Source organism: Coregonus lavaretus (genome assembly GCF_964263955.1).
Source record: "Coregonus lavaretus genome assembly, chromosome: 3".
Taxonomy (NCBI): Eukaryota; Metazoa; Chordata; class Actinopteri; order Salmoniformes; family Salmonidae; genus Coregonus; species Coregonus lavaretus.
Genome location: NC_139990.1, coordinates 63,846,603 through 63,861,406, shown reverse-complemented (window position 1 = coordinate 63,861,406; position 14,804 = coordinate 63,846,603). Strand labels below are relative to the sequence as shown.

At 45.1% G+C, this 14,804-nt stretch overlaps 2 protein-coding genes across 2 annotated transcripts in view; one reads left to right on the top strand and one right to left on the bottom strand.

Moving 5' to 3' along the window:
- The window catches only part of LOC311123494 (lamin-A-like), a 28,503-nt gene extending 22,661 nt beyond the window's left edge, over positions 1-5,842 (top strand). The window contains exons 5-13 of the mRNA XM_084158186.1: positions 536-709; positions 883-1,008; positions 1,216-1,436; positions 1,519-1,855; positions 2,021-2,128; positions 2,319-2,438; positions 2,630-2,686; positions 3,043-3,249; positions 3,499-5,842. Of these exons, the coding sequence (XP_084014312.1) occupies positions 536-709; positions 883-1,008; positions 1,216-1,436; positions 1,519-1,855; positions 2,021-2,128; positions 2,319-2,438; positions 2,630-2,686; positions 3,043-3,249; positions 3,499-3,534 (1,386 nt within the window). The 3' untranslated portion in view covers positions 3,535-5,842. The remainder of the gene's footprint in view (positions 1-535; positions 710-882; positions 1,009-1,215; positions 1,437-1,518; positions 1,856-2,020; positions 2,129-2,318; positions 2,439-2,629; positions 2,687-3,042; positions 3,250-3,498) is intronic.
- A 3,899-nt stretch (positions 5,843-9,741) lies between these two features.
- LOC311110749 (platelet endothelial aggregation receptor 1-like) overlaps positions 9,742-14,804 on the bottom strand; it is a gene marked incomplete at its 5' end in the record, with an annotated part of 40,682 nt that continues 35,619 nt past the window's right edge. The window contains 9 exons of the mRNA XM_084153310.1: positions 9,742-10,356; positions 10,807-11,004; positions 12,890-12,952; positions 13,117-13,246; positions 13,372-13,481; positions 13,629-13,838; positions 14,105-14,230; positions 14,381-14,509; positions 14,659-14,790. Coding sequence (XP_084009436.1) covers positions 10,214-10,356; positions 10,807-11,004; positions 12,890-12,952; positions 13,117-13,246; positions 13,372-13,481; positions 13,629-13,838; positions 14,105-14,230; positions 14,381-14,509; positions 14,659-14,790 — 1,241 coding nt within the window. The 3' untranslated portion in view covers positions 9,742-10,213. The remainder of the gene's footprint in view (positions 10,357-10,806; positions 11,005-12,889; positions 12,953-13,116; positions 13,247-13,371; positions 13,482-13,628; positions 13,839-14,104; positions 14,231-14,380; positions 14,510-14,658; positions 14,791-14,804) is intronic.

The following is a 14,804-nucleotide window of genomic DNA, read 5'->3' as shown; positions in this document are numbered from 1 at the left end:
CTCTGTCTCGCCTTTTCTCATTTTCTTCCTTTACCTCTCTCTCTCTTTACCTCTCTCTCTCTTTACCTCTCTCTCTACCTCTCTCTCTACCTCACTCTCTCTTTTTCTCTCTCTTCTCTTTCTTTCTCTCATTATTTTTCTCTCCCTTATTTTGTTTCCTCGTCTTTCTGTCTTTCTGTCTTTCTGTCTTTCTGTCTTTCTGTCTTTCTGTCTTTCTTTCTGTCTTTCTTTCTTTCTTTCTTTCTTTCTTTCTTTCTTTCTTTCTTTCTTTCTTTCTTTCTTTCTTTCTTTCTTTCTTTCTTTCTTTCTTTCTTTCTTTCTTTCTTTCTTTCTTTCTTTCTTTCTTTCTTTCTTTCTTTCTTTCTTTCTTTCTTTCTTTCTTTCTTTCTTTCTTTCTTTCGCTTCCTCGTCTGTCCTCTTCACTAGCCTTGTAAACCAGACTGATGGAACACCGAGATCAGTCTGGTTTATGAGGTTACCTCTTCACCCTCTCTTCTATAACTCAGGTATGCCTGTACCGTCTATCTCCCTGCAGGAGCTGAGGGAGTCCAAGCGCAGGCACGAGTCTCGCATGGTGGAGATTGACAGTGCAGGAACAAAGCAGGATTACGAGAGTAAGCTGGCCGAGGCCCTGATGGAGCTGAGAGCCCAGCACGAGGAGCAGGTCCGCATCTACAAGGACGAGATCGAAAAGACCTACAACTCCAAGGTAGGGAGCAGAACCCACAGGTCCACACTGCCAGCTCAAACGTGGACTAGAAGTAGATCAGTTGAAATCGGTAGTACTGTCCATTCATCATTCAACATCCTTTCACTGGCCCAGTGCCAACCTAGCACAGACACATGGTTTCGTTCTGACCTCTGGCCCTGTGTGTGTCTCAGCTGGAGAACGCCCGTCACTCTGCAGACAGGAACAGCACCCTGGTGGGGGCGGCCCACGAGGAGCTGCAGCAGACCCGTGTGCGGATGGAGGGCATGTCCTCCCAGCTCAGCCAGCTGCAGAAACAGGTACGGCTGCACCCTGTCCATCTGTCAATCACACTGTCAATCACAGAAGTCTCTTACCGTATATCTCCGTACTGTGGAGCTCTGACAGCTGTAATCTTAGCTCAAGTGTTGGCTCTCTAATACAAAGTATTAGCACAGTTCATCTCATCTCTATCTAATATGGCCGTTTGGTTGGTCTAACCGGCGTATCAACCCTCTCTGTGTTAGCTGGCGGCGAGGGAGGCCAAGATGCGTGAGCTGGAGGAGTCTCTGGCCCGTGAGCGGGACATGATGCGCCAGCGCCTGGAGGACAAGGAGAAGGAGATGAGGGACATGCGCATGCGAATGCAGCAACAGCTGGATGAATACCAGGAGCTGCTGGACATCAAACTGGCCCTGGACATGGAGATCAGCGCCTACCGTAAACTGCTGGAGGGAGAGGAGGAGAGGTGAGGAGACATTACACATCATGCATACACACACACACACATTAGATTTGTATCAACAATCTTCTTCTCTGCCTCCCCCCAGACTGCGTCTGTCTCCCAGCCCTCCCCCAACCCGAGTCACCGTGTCCCGTACCACCGGTTCGGGCTCAGCACACACCCTTACCACCCGTACCTCCGGCTCAGGACACAGCCACAGCGCCCGCGTTTTCCAGTCCACCAGCGGCAGTCGCAACTCCTCAGGCACGGCCAGCGCCAAGAAGAGACGGCTCAATGACAACGACAGCGAGACCTCCAGCCTGGCGGGGGGCGTCGTGACCCGTACACGCATCGCCCAGCAGGCCTCTGCTAGTGGCCGCGTCACCGTGGACGAGGTGGACCTGGAGGGGAAGTACGTCCGCCTCAGCAACAAGGCCAACGAGGTATGGAGTTAATCGGTCAGCTTGACATACAATGGGTGCTTTATGCTACGATGCGTCGCATGCTTTCTGTTATATGGTAAAAACACCATGTTGGGTGATGAACTACTTAGTGATTTTAGTTGACATTGGCTGAAACAGACTTAATGCTTATCTGTTCTCCTTCAGGACCAGCTCCTGGGCCACTGGCAGGTGAAGAGACAGGTGGGCACCAGCACCCCCATCGTCTACAAGTTCCCCCCCAAGTTCACCCTTAAGGCAGGACAGACCGTCACCGTGAGTAAAACCTTCATCATGTCTGCACTGTCATCAATATGTTTGTGTTCAGTTTTTCGTACAAGATGTTGAGAGAAGTGTGTATTCTAACAGGGAGCAGCATGTTTGTCACAATGTAGGCCTGTGTGTAAAGTATCTGTAGCATGTGATCAGGCCATAACAGACAGTCCTGTACCTCTTCCCTCTGTAGATTTGGGCTTCAGGAGCAGGTGGCACCCACAATCCCCCCTCAGACCTGGTGTGGAAGACCCAGAACTCATGGGGCAGCGGAGACCTGTTCCAAACCACCCTGGTCAGCGCCAATGGAGAGGTGAGACACACACGACACACGCACATGTTTGTAGTTGTACCTTCCCATTGTCCCGTTGACTGTTCAGTCTTGCTCTTGGCAACATCATCCCACTTCCTACATATTTGAATGCATGTGAGATTTGATAAATTACATTACTCACGTCATAGCCAATTGACAAACTGACTGTTCTGCGCCTCTCTTTCCCACAGGAAATGGCACAGAGGAAAGTTACACGCACCCTGCTCCAGGAAGATGATGACGATGACGTGAGTCTCACTGTTTATGAAAGACGCAGGCTCAGGACGATAAATAAATAAATGACTCATACTATACTTGCACTGTGAGGAAGGCTATTGAGCCAAAACATTGTTCATGATCGCCTGTTTCAGATGAAAATAGGTTAATTTATGTAGAGTACTTATTTAGTCACCCAACAAGGCCAGGGGAGTGTGATGATACATCTAAAATACTTATCTAAAGGGTGACAAGAAAAATAGAAATACTTTGATTTACCGTCACTGGGTCCCAGTGCTAAAAAGTGTAGGAACCACTGCCTCACAGTGGCTACAGTTGGTATTTAACAGTAATGTTCGAACCTTCTGTTCTCTGTCTCCCTCTGCAGGGCAACCACAGCGCATGCGGTGTGGACAGTGAGTACAACCTGCGGAGCCGCACGGTGGTCTGTGGCTCGTGTGGCCAGCCGTCTGATAAGAGCTGTACCACCTCAGGGGTGTCCAGCGGCTCCTGCTCCATCAGCAGTGGAGGAGGGGGTCTACCTGAGGGCCTGATGTCTCCCCTCTTTATAATGGGCAGCAACTCACCCAGACAGGTACTGTAGGACTCCATCATCTGTTTGATCATGTAGATCGTTTTAATGAAGACAAATGCATTTTAACACACATTTTAAGACACTTTTAACACACTATTTCTGTTTCAAAGCACAAACACCCCCTCATTCTCTCTCTCACTCACATGCGCACAGCAACACTGTTATCCCAGTTTTCCTGTTTCTCGTGCTGTTATGACAACATCGCCTTCCTGTTCCCCCCCCCCCCATGTCACTTCCTGTCTTTCTCAGGGAGGTCCCAGACCGGAGAACTGCTCCATCATGTAAAACCAGGCAGGCACCACCTTACCTGGACAAGAACCTCCCACACCACACATGGATGGGAGACTCCTTTTTTTTATTTGTTTATTACTTTTTATTTCCTTTGTTTCGTATATGATCGGTCCTATTTTGTATGACATCATCTGCAGGTTAGATTGGCTTTGGTGTTTGGAAAAGGGTTAGGAGCTGCGTATTCACTTCAGATATATGAGCTTGTATATTCGAGTTATATTGCATGTGGGCTGGGCAGATGCTTGCACTGTTTAGGGCCATATCTAGGGAGAGAGGCACAGAAAGCGCCTTTAACCATTACAGTGGACTTTGATCCATAGTGGACTTTTGCGTCTCATGTCTAAGCTGTCAACACTAAACACGCACAGCAGCAAACCCTGTGGGGGCTGGAACCAGGGATCTCTGCCCTGGTATTCCCCATACACTACCATAGAATGTCCTGAATGTCACTTAATAGAGATGGAGTTGACCCCCTCAGACCCCTAGAGGATTATGGGTTTTTTGTATTAGACTGAGCGATGGGATGATGGGATTGGTCATTCTAAAGCCATAGTTACAAAGAGGAGCTCAAACTTGAAACTGCCATCAAGTGGTTTATATTTCTGAACACAAGGCGGTAGTTTTTTATGGAATGACATCTATAGTATTACTCATGAAACAATCAGACAACTATGGTGATATGGATATAGGTTCCAAATTGTGACTTGTTTTCACAGGCTTGAAAGAGGTTCGTAGTTGTTAAAGAAAGGAAAGCAAACGAGATGAGAGCACAGATATGGGGAAGACAAAGTAGGACTGTATTGTAAAGTTGTTGAAGGTCTTGATATGACCTCTAGAAAGAGTTTCCTCTTAGAGGCTGATAATCCTTGTCTGACCTCACCTTTGTCTTGTTTGAAAAAACAAAACAATTATGCCACACTTTTTTGTTTAGGTAGTTGTACTGTAGGGCAACTCATCAAGGCAGAAAAATATGATTTCTAGGGACTATTTTGCTGCATTTTGAATCTGGGATAATTGCCAGATGGATTATAGTAATGTTACTGTAACGTTCTATTATGATTCTGCATGTTAATGGATGAGGGAATGAGGCAGACTCTAAAGTCAGAAATTGCCTGAGTTGGAAGTATGTTGATTTAAATGAAAGGACAATGCTTACCTTCTCATGACAGCAGTGCAACAGAATGTGTACATTCTGTACCTTTGTTTGTATTAGGTGTAGTGTCAGAAAGAATGGGTTCAGATAGTTAGTAAGTAAGCTTTGCTCAAGCCTGAACGGCCCATAGGGGTAGTTAATACCATATAGTCTATCTGGCCAAACGTTTACTTTATTAATGAACTACAGTATGTTGCACTGGCAAATATGTTGGTGCCAATATTGCCTCATAGCATATTTTCAGTGTAATCAATTATTGTCTTCAATTACTGTTTATATTTACATGGTGCATAAGAACTCTCACTTTGACAATGTCAGAAAGAGTATTTACTAGAGAAGGAAACCTAAATGAAACTTAAACCATCCATTCCTCATGATATGATGCCAATTGACTTATTTTGTCCTCTGTAATCATGTATTGTAGTCTTGAGACTATTGTCCAGAGGCCTCTCTCCCACTAAAGGATTATAATGGCTATGTTTTTCTGAGCTTAGTGGCTTTGCTTTTGGGCATGTTTATACATTTTTTTTGGGGGGGGGGGGGTGTATGAGGGCTTCTTATTTCTTTATAACTTTGTCAAGAACGAGCTACAATCATCTACAAAGCTTTATCCACTGCATATTAAGAGGCATGTACAGTAGTCTGGCAGCCTTTTATAGGATGTATAAGCAGTAAAGATTTTCTGAGAATACTTGATAGTTTTTGAACATTTTGTGTTTTTTTGTACTTCATACACATTTCTATCACTACCAAACAGGAGAAAAGTTCACTGCCTCAGAAATACCTGAGAAAAGCTCAATAATCATTTCTTACTTGACCGATTCAGATAGTTTTACTTTTTTCAGTATATTTCTTTTCTCAAGTGCCTTATCGATACCTGCTAGTGATCATTGAAAATGATGTATTCTTCTTGCATTATGAAGTGTCAATTCCAAAGATATGTGGTATTTTGTCTTTAAAGACAATGGAATTTATAGATTTACAGAGTATGTAGGCCATATTTGCATATTTGTACGGAAATTGTACTTGTACATAATGCTCAATTGAATTTGTAAGAAATGATTATTCCTAATATGAAAAAGCCATGCAATCCAAGTAGAGTGTAGTAGTGATTTACTATTTTTTGCCTTTAAAATTATTTTCCCAACACTTGCTCTCTTGTGGTTGACTTCTTAATCAAATGTAATCTGTGGTTTGATGTGAGATATTAGATTTCAAGTAGCTACTGGAGTACAAAATACAAATGAACAAGTGCATAAAAAGTTCAGCCATTTTATGTACATTATATACAACATATTGCATGATTACATTGAAAAACAGTGAAAAACATTGAGGAGCTAGAAAAAAAGAAATATATATATACAGTGGGGAGAACAAGTATTTGAAACCTGCAAAATCGGCAGTGTATTCCTACTTACAAAGCATGTAGAGGTCTGTAATTTTTTATCATAGGTACACTTCAACTGTGAGAGACGGAATGTAAAACAAAAATCCAGAAAATCACATTGTATGATTTTTAAGTAATTCATTTGCATTTTATTGGATGACATAAGTATTTGATACATTAGAAAAGCAGAACTTAATATTTGGTACAGAAACCTTTGTTTGCAATTACAGAGATCATACGTTTCCTGTAGGTCTTGACCAGGTTTGCAGACACTGCAGCAGGGATTTTGGCCCACTCCTCCATACAGACCTTCTCCAGATCCTTCAGGTTTAGGGGCTGTCGCTTGGCAATACGGACTTTCAACTCCCTCCAAATATTTTCTATTGGGTTCAGGTCTGGAGACTGGCTAGGCCACTCCAGGACCTTGAGATGCTTCTTACGGAGCCACTCCTTAGTTGCCCTGGCTGTGTGTTTCGGGTCGTTGTCATGCTGGAAGACCCAGCCACGACCCATCTTCAATGCTCTTACTGAGGGAAGGAGGTTGTTGGCCAAGATCTCGCGATACATGGCCCATTCCATCCTCCCCTCAATACGGTGCAGTCGTCCTGTCCCCTCTGCAGAAAAGCATCCCCAAATAATGATGTTTACACCTCCATGCTTCACGGTTGGGATGGTGTTCTTGGGTTTGTACTCATCCTTCTTCTTCCTCCAAACACGGCGAGTGGAGTTTAGACCAAAAAGCTCTATTTTTGTCTCATCAGACCACATGACCTTCTCCCATTCCTCCTCTGGATCATCCAGATGGTCATTGGCAAACTTCAGACGGGCCTGGACATGCACTGGCTTGAGCAGGGGGACCTTGCGTGCGCTGCAGGATTTTAATCCATGACGGCGTAGTGTGTTACTAATGGTTTTCTTTGAGACTGTGGTCCCAGCTCTCTTCAGGTCATTGACCAGGTCCTGCCGTGTAGTTCTGGGCTGATCCCTCACCTTCCTCATGATCATTGATGCCCCACGAGGTGAGATCTTGCATGGAGCCCCAGACCGAGGGTGATTGACCGTCATCTTGAACTTCTTCCATTTTCTAATAATTGCATCAACAGTTGTTGCCTTCTCACCAAGCTGCTTGCCTATTGTCCTGTAGCCCATCCCAGCCTTGTGCAGGTCTACAATTGTATCCCTGATATCCTTACACAGCTCTCTGGTCTTGGCCATTGTGGAGAGGTTGGAGTCTGTTTGATTGAGTGTGTGGACAGGTGTGTTTTATACAGGTAACGAGTTCAAACAGGTGCAGTTAACATTTACATTTTACATTTTAGTCATTTAGCAGACGCTCTTATCCAGAGCGACTTACAGGAGCAATTAGGGTTAAGTGCCTTGCTCAAGGGCACATTTACGTCATTTAGCAGACGCTCTTATCCAGAGCGACTACAAATTGGTGCATTCACCCTATAGCCAGTGGGATAACCACTTTACAATTATACTTATTATTATTATTATTTTTTTTTTTTAATTTTGGGGGGGGGTAGAAGGATTACTTTATCCTATCCCAGGTGTTCCTTAAAGAGGTGGGGTTTCAAATGTCTCCGGAAGGTGGTGAGTGACTCCGCTGTCCTGGCGTCGTGAGGGAGCTTGTTCCACCATTGGGGTGCCAGAGCAGCGAACAGTTTTGACTGGGCTGAGCGGGAACTATGCTTCCGCAGAGGAAGGGGAGCCAGCAGGCCAGAAGTGGATGAACGCAATGCCCTCGTTTGGGTGTAGGGACTGATCAGAGCCTGAAGGTACGGAGGTGCCGTTCCCCTCACTGCTCCATAGGCAAGCACCATGGTCTTGTAACGGATGCGAGCTTCAACTGGAAGCCAGTGGAGTGTGCGGAGGAGGGGGGTGACGTGAGAGAACTTGGGAAGGTTGAACACCAGACGGGCTGCGGCATTCTGGATGAGTTGTAGGGGTTTAATGGCACAGGCAGGGAGCCCAGCCAACAGCGAGTTGCAGTAATCCAGACGGGAGATGACAAGTGCCTGGATTAGGACCTGTGCCGCTTCCTGTGTAAGGCAGGGTCGTACTCTCCGAATGTTGTAGAGCATGAACCTGCAGGATCGGGTCACCGCCTTGATGTTAGCGGAGAACGACAGGGTGTTGTCCAGGGTCACGCCAAGGCTCTTCGCACTCTGGGAGGAGGACACAACGGAGTTGTCAACCGTGATGGCGAGATCATGGAACGGGCAGTCCTTCCCCGGGAGGAAGAGCAGCTCCGTCTTGCCAGGGTTCAGCTTGAGGTGGTGATCCGTCATCCATACTGATATGTCGGCCAGACATGCAGAGATGCGATTCGCCACCTGGTTATCAGAAGGGGGAAAGGAGAAGATTAGTTGTGTATCGTCAGCGTAGCAATGATAGGAGAGGCCATGTGAGGATATGACAGAGCCAAGTGACTTGGTGTATAGGGAGAAAAGGAGAGGGCCTAGAACTGAGCCCTGGGGGACACCAGTGGTGAGAGCACGTGGTGCGGAGACAGCTTCTCGCCACGCCACTTGGTAGGAGCGACCGGTCAGGTAGGACGCAATCCAGGAGTGAGCCGCGCCGGAGATGCCCAGCTCGGAGAGGGTGGAGAGGAGGATCTGATGGTTCACTGTATCAAAGGCAGCAGACAGGTTAGAAGGACAAGAGCAGAGGAGAGAGAGTTAGCTTTAGCAGTGCGGAGAGCCTCCGTGACACAGAGAAGAGCAGTCTCAGTTGAATGACCAGTCCTGAAACCTGACTGGTTTGGATCAAGAAGGTCATTCTGAGAGAGATAGCAAGAGAGTTGGCTAAAGACGGCACGCTCAATAGTTTTGGAAAGAAAAGAAAGAAGGGATACTGGTCTGTAGTTGTTGACATCAGTGGGATCGAGTGTTGGTTTTTTGAGAAGGGGTGCAACTCTCGCTCTCTTGAAGACGGAAGGGACATGGCCAGCGGTCAAGGATGAGTTGATCAGCGAGGTGAGGTAGGGGAGAAGGTCACCGGAGATGGTCTGGAGAAGAGAGGAGGGGATGGGGTCAAGCGGGCAGGTTGTTGGGCGGCCTGCAGTCACTAGTCACAAGATTTTATCTGGAGAGAGAGGGGAGAAAGAAGTCAAAGCATAGGGTAGGGCAGTGTGAGCAGGACCAGCAGTGTCATTAGACTTAACAAACGAGGATCGGATGTCGTCAACCTTCTTTTCAAAGTGGTTGACAAAGTCATCCACAGAGAGGGACAGGTAATGAGTGGAGAACAGGAAGGCTTCTTAAAGAAAAACGAACAGGTCTGTGAGAGCCGGAATTCTTACTGGTTGGTAGGTGATCAAATACTTATGTCATGAAATAAAATGCAAATTAATTACTTAAAAATCATACAATGTGATTTTCTGGATTTTTGTTTTAGATTCCGTCTCTCACAGTTGAAGTGTACCTATGATAAAAATTACAGACCTCTACATGCTTTGTAAGTAGGAAAACCTGCAAAATCGGCAGTGTATCAAATACTTGTTCTCCCCACTGTATATATAATATATAAAATAATTCAGGAGCTAGCTGTACAAATGTGCTCTGGATTTCCCCTAATTGGAAGCTGACATTCTATGGACTATAGTGGAGAGGAAAAGGGGTTTGAGAGGACATCATACTAAACTACTGACATCATTGAGATTTAAAAATGCCCTTTAATTGCTGTCCCGGTTTATGCAATTCTGGTCAAAAGGCTTGTATGTCAAATCACATGCTCCAAAAGCCAAGTCCCTTCAACTGCAGTATGAAAATAACTTTTTGAAAAAATCTCAAAATTTGGTCAATCTCCAATGTATGCATGTATGTCCTCGAACTGCGATACTGGCATCTTCAAAGCTTGTCCCCAAAGGCCTTGGCGCTCGAGTCTGGATCCCAAGCATGTAACGGTGGAGAAAATGTCACATTGATCCACCAGGGGGCAGTGTTACAATGTAAACACATTGACAGAAGCATCGGCATAATCTGCTGTCTTTGTCAGGTTGCCTTGACTGTCACTGGTGCAACTGGCTGTTTTGTAGCCTTGAATAACCCCAATACAACTTCCTACCAATGTTTTTGAATGGCAGTAAAGTTTTTCTTCTGATTGTGATGTTCAGAGTTGGGCTGGTGTCATTGGGGCAGTCTCCTGCGTGTGGGAGAGGGTGGACGGCGGACCGGTGGCAGGTCGTAGTGTCCTGGGATGTGGCTGTTCACAGGTAGGTCATAGTGATTCTGGGGCTCCTGCTCTGGGACCTGCCCAAGGGAACTGCGCTCTGAAAAATGTGAAATAAACATATTGTAAGTAATTGTCATCCATTTACTGGAGTTTATATTTCTGATTGTCTTATGTTTACTCAAATACTGTGAATGCTAAATTAAGGATAGTATAATCCATAGGACATCTCCCCTGTGGTTTAATAATCCCTCACATGACCTCATTTCCATGAAAACCGTTCTGCCCATTCAACCATGTGTTACGGAAACCCATCCATCTTATTTGTCAATCCATCCCACAAACAATTGTCTATTTGCACAGGGTTCTTCTAAGTCCAACATTTATTCATTTTCTCTGAGTATGCTATGTGAAACTTAAACGTTTTACATAGTGAGATAATTTTCCATTGTTTTTCTGTTTTACATGCAAGAATAGCCAGATATTCCGTATATACTACTGATATAAATTGGAAGGATCTTGAAGGGTGCTGAACTGTACAGTAAACCACCTCTGCGTAGTGTGGCTGTGCTGAATGGTGGAGGGTTGATCTCGGTGTAGGACCTCTCACGGGGCATGGCCGTCCTCATCTCCATGTAGCTGCTCTCAGGAGGGCCGAAGGGCAGGCCGGGCAGGTCTTTAATGGTGGCGTAAGGGTTCTCACTGTTCAGAGAACTGCTGCTAGCTGCCACTACAGTGTCCTTCAGCTCTGTCACTAACAAGGGGTAGAGTGTAAAATTTAACAGAGGATCTGACTAGCTCTGGGTCAGCCAGGTCACATGTACAGTGCCTTGCAAAAGTATTCATCCCCCTTGGCATTTTTCCTATTTTGTTGCATTACAACCTGTAATTTAAATTGATTTTTATTTGGATTTCATGTAATGGACATTCACAAAATAGTCCAAATTGGTGAAGTGAAAAGAAAAACATAACTTGTTTCTAAAAAAATAAATAACGGAAAAGTGGTGCGTGCATATGTATTCACCCCCTTTGCTATGAAGCCCCTAAATAAGATCTGGTGCAACCAATTACCTTAAAAAGTCACATAATTAGTTAAATAAAGTCCACCTGTGTGCAATCTAAGTGTCACATGATCTGTCACATGATCTCAGTATATATACACCTGTTCTGAAAGGCCCCAGACTCTGCAACCCCACTAAGCAACGGGCACCACCAAGCAAGCGGCACCATGAAGACCAAGGAGCTCTCCAAACAGGTCAGGGACAATGTTGTGGAGAAGTACAGATCAGGGTTGGGTTATAAAAAAATATCTGAAACTTTGAACATCCCACGGAGCACCATTAAATCCATTATAAAAAAATGGAAAGAATATGGCACTACAACAAACCTGCCAAGAGAGGGCCTCCCACCAAAACTCACGGACCAGGCAAGGAGGGCATTAATCAGAGAGGCAACAAAGACACCAAAGATAACCCTGAAGGAGCTGCAAAGCTCCACAGCGGAGATTGGAGTATCTGTCCATAGGACCACTTTAAGCCATACACTCCACAGAGCTGGGCTTTACTGAAGAGTGGCCAGAAAAAAGCCATTGCTTAAAGAAAAAAATAAGCAAACATGTTTGGTGTTCGCCAAAAGGCATGTGGGAGACTCCCCAAACATATGGAAGAAGGTACTCTGGTCAGATGAGACTACAATTGAGCTTTTTGGCCATCAAGAAAAACGTTATGTCTGGCGCAAACCCAACACCCCGAGAACACCATCCCCACAGTGAAGAATTGTGGTGGCAGCATCATGCTGTGGGGATGTTTTTCATCAGCAGGGACTGGGAAACTGGTCAGAATTGAAGGATGACGCTAAATACAGGGAAATTCTTGAGGGAAACCTGTTTGTCTTCCAGAGATTTGAGACTGGGACGGAGGTTCACCTTCCAGCAGGACAATGACCCTTAGCATACTGCTAAAGCAACACTCAAGTGGTTTAAGGGGAAACATTTAAATGTCTTAGAATGGCCTAGTCAAAGCCCAGACCTCAATCCAATTGAGAATCTGTGGTATGACTTAAAGATTGCTGTACACCAGCGGAACCCATCCAACTTGAAGGACCTGGAGCAGTTTTGCCTTGAAGAATGGGCAAAAATCCCAGTGGCTAGACGTGCCAAGCTTATAGAGACATACTCCAAGAGACTTGCAGCTGTAATTGCTGCAAAAGGTGGCTCTACAAAGTATTGTTGGGGGGGATGAATAGTTATGCACTCTCAAGTTTTCCATTCTTTTGGTCTTATTTTTTGTTTTGTTTCACAAGAAAAAATATTTTGCGTCTTCAAAGTGGTAGGCATGTTGTGTAAATCGAATGAAAAAAAATCAATTTTAATTCCAGGTTGTAAGGCAACAAAATAGGAAAAATGCCAAGGGGGGTGAATACTTTCGCAAGCCACTGTAGCTTGTAATCTGGTGATGGGTCGACAGTTCAGACATTATTTATGTCAAATATTCCACTAAAGGAAGGCGGGTGTGAAAATGGATTGATGGAAATGTTGCCTAGAATAGTTCTAGAGAAAAGCAAGCATATTTCATGTTAACTTGGAATTGCTGGAAATGAAGGAGAAAAGGGATATAGGAAGCATGGAAAACTACCTTTGTTGTAATATTTCCCAAGGCTGGCACTGTAGCTATAACTGCGGTCAATGCTGAAAGCTCCTGTAAACATTAAACACACATTTGGCATAATCTATTTTATTTATAGCAAACTCATAAAAGACAAATAGCCTGTCTTTGTATTAAATCAATACCAGGTGATAAAACGGCTGAGGATGAAAGTTGGCGAAGAACGGGCAGAGTTTGAAACAGGCAGTAAAAAAGACCTGGTTCTTTGCGAGCCTCATGGTGTTTCCAGTCTGCAGGCAAAGTGGCATTGCTCTCCACCCCAAACAGGCCTCGCCCTCTCTCCCTCTCCATGTTCTTCACGTTACAGAAGAGCTGGTTATTGGTGTTCTGTTTAAAAGACACCAATATTAACCAATCAGAAATCATACAGCTCCTCTCAAACAACAAGTGTATCCAGTATTAAATATATAACAGAGTTGACTCGAGGCGGAGATGACGGTTATGACACTTGCCTTGATGGCGCGGTCCTGGTTGTTGGGGACGTGTGGTAGAGGGGGTCTGCCCCCAGTCAGTGTGTGGTAGCTGGGGTTGGAGTAGTAGTGGTGGTAGCTGTGAGGAACATCTGAGGAGCAAGCAGGGACATAAAATACATTACTGTGTATGAATCCTAACCTAAAACTACAGTATGGATACATTATGTGGTCAAACTATTCGTAAACATTCGTTTTTTATCATCATCTTTTAAATCAATGCTGTATCAATACAGTACCTGGTATTGCGTATTCGGAGTTGACCGTGCGTGAGGTGGAGAAGGAGACTGTTGGTGTGTTGGCTTGCTTGTCTTTCTGCCGGCGGCGGTAAAGCAGTAGCAGGGCCAGCAGCAGCACCACCAGGATGACCAGCACCACGATGCCCGTGATGGCCCCCCACGAGTCCCTCTCCCCCGGGGACACGGGCACCATCATACTCACAAAGCGTTCTGTGGAGCACAGAGAACATGGGTCATCACCGTCACAGGCCATCCAGTCATCACCGTAACAATGCTTAATGCTGGATTGCCTTAGATAGACAATAACCAAAGTGGCATTACCGTCTTATTTAACTGGATTGTAGTAGATTCAATAGACAACTCAATAAACAACTATTATAGTCTGGTAGCTATGGCCAACAGTATGTCATTACTAGCTTGTAAACAGATGTATGGTTAGTAACTGTTCATTGGGTAAAGGGGAGACCATACCATACCTTTTCTGCAGTCGATCCCTGGTCCTGACTCACACACACACTCCCCTGTCTGTGGGTCGCAGTAGAAGTTGGGTGGGCAGGAGCAGACTTGGGCACAGTTAAGGCCAAACATCCCAGGATGGCATTCTAGAGACATAGGCGGAGATTAAAAGTATGACTCATAATGAATTTGAAGTCTTTATACAATTGTTTATTGATTTCAATCAGCAAAGATCAAGTTGGGCATATGTTGTGATACAGTATATTTTACTTCAAAATCCATTGAGCCAGACTTACGTAAAGTACAGTCAGGGCCTGTCCATCCTGGGGGGCAGTGGCAGGACCCGTCCTGATGGTGGCACGATGAGTTGTGGGCACATCTACACACTCCAGTACACTGCTTACCATAGAGACCCACTGGGCAGGCTATGAATTACACCAAAACACACGTCAAGGTTAAATATAATACACACATAAAATATTCAACATGTAAAGCACTAAAGTATGCCAAGATGCTGCAGGTCTTCTATATGTTTGCTAGTTTGACTATAGGTGAGATATGGGTTAGTGCTGACCTTGTTCACAAAGGGCTCCAGTGTACCCTGGGGTACACACACACTGGCCTGTGATATGGTGGCAGGAGGAGGAGTGGGCACAGGACGGGCACGTTATACTGCACTGGTCACCATACACACCCGCACTGCACACTGAGAGAAAGAGA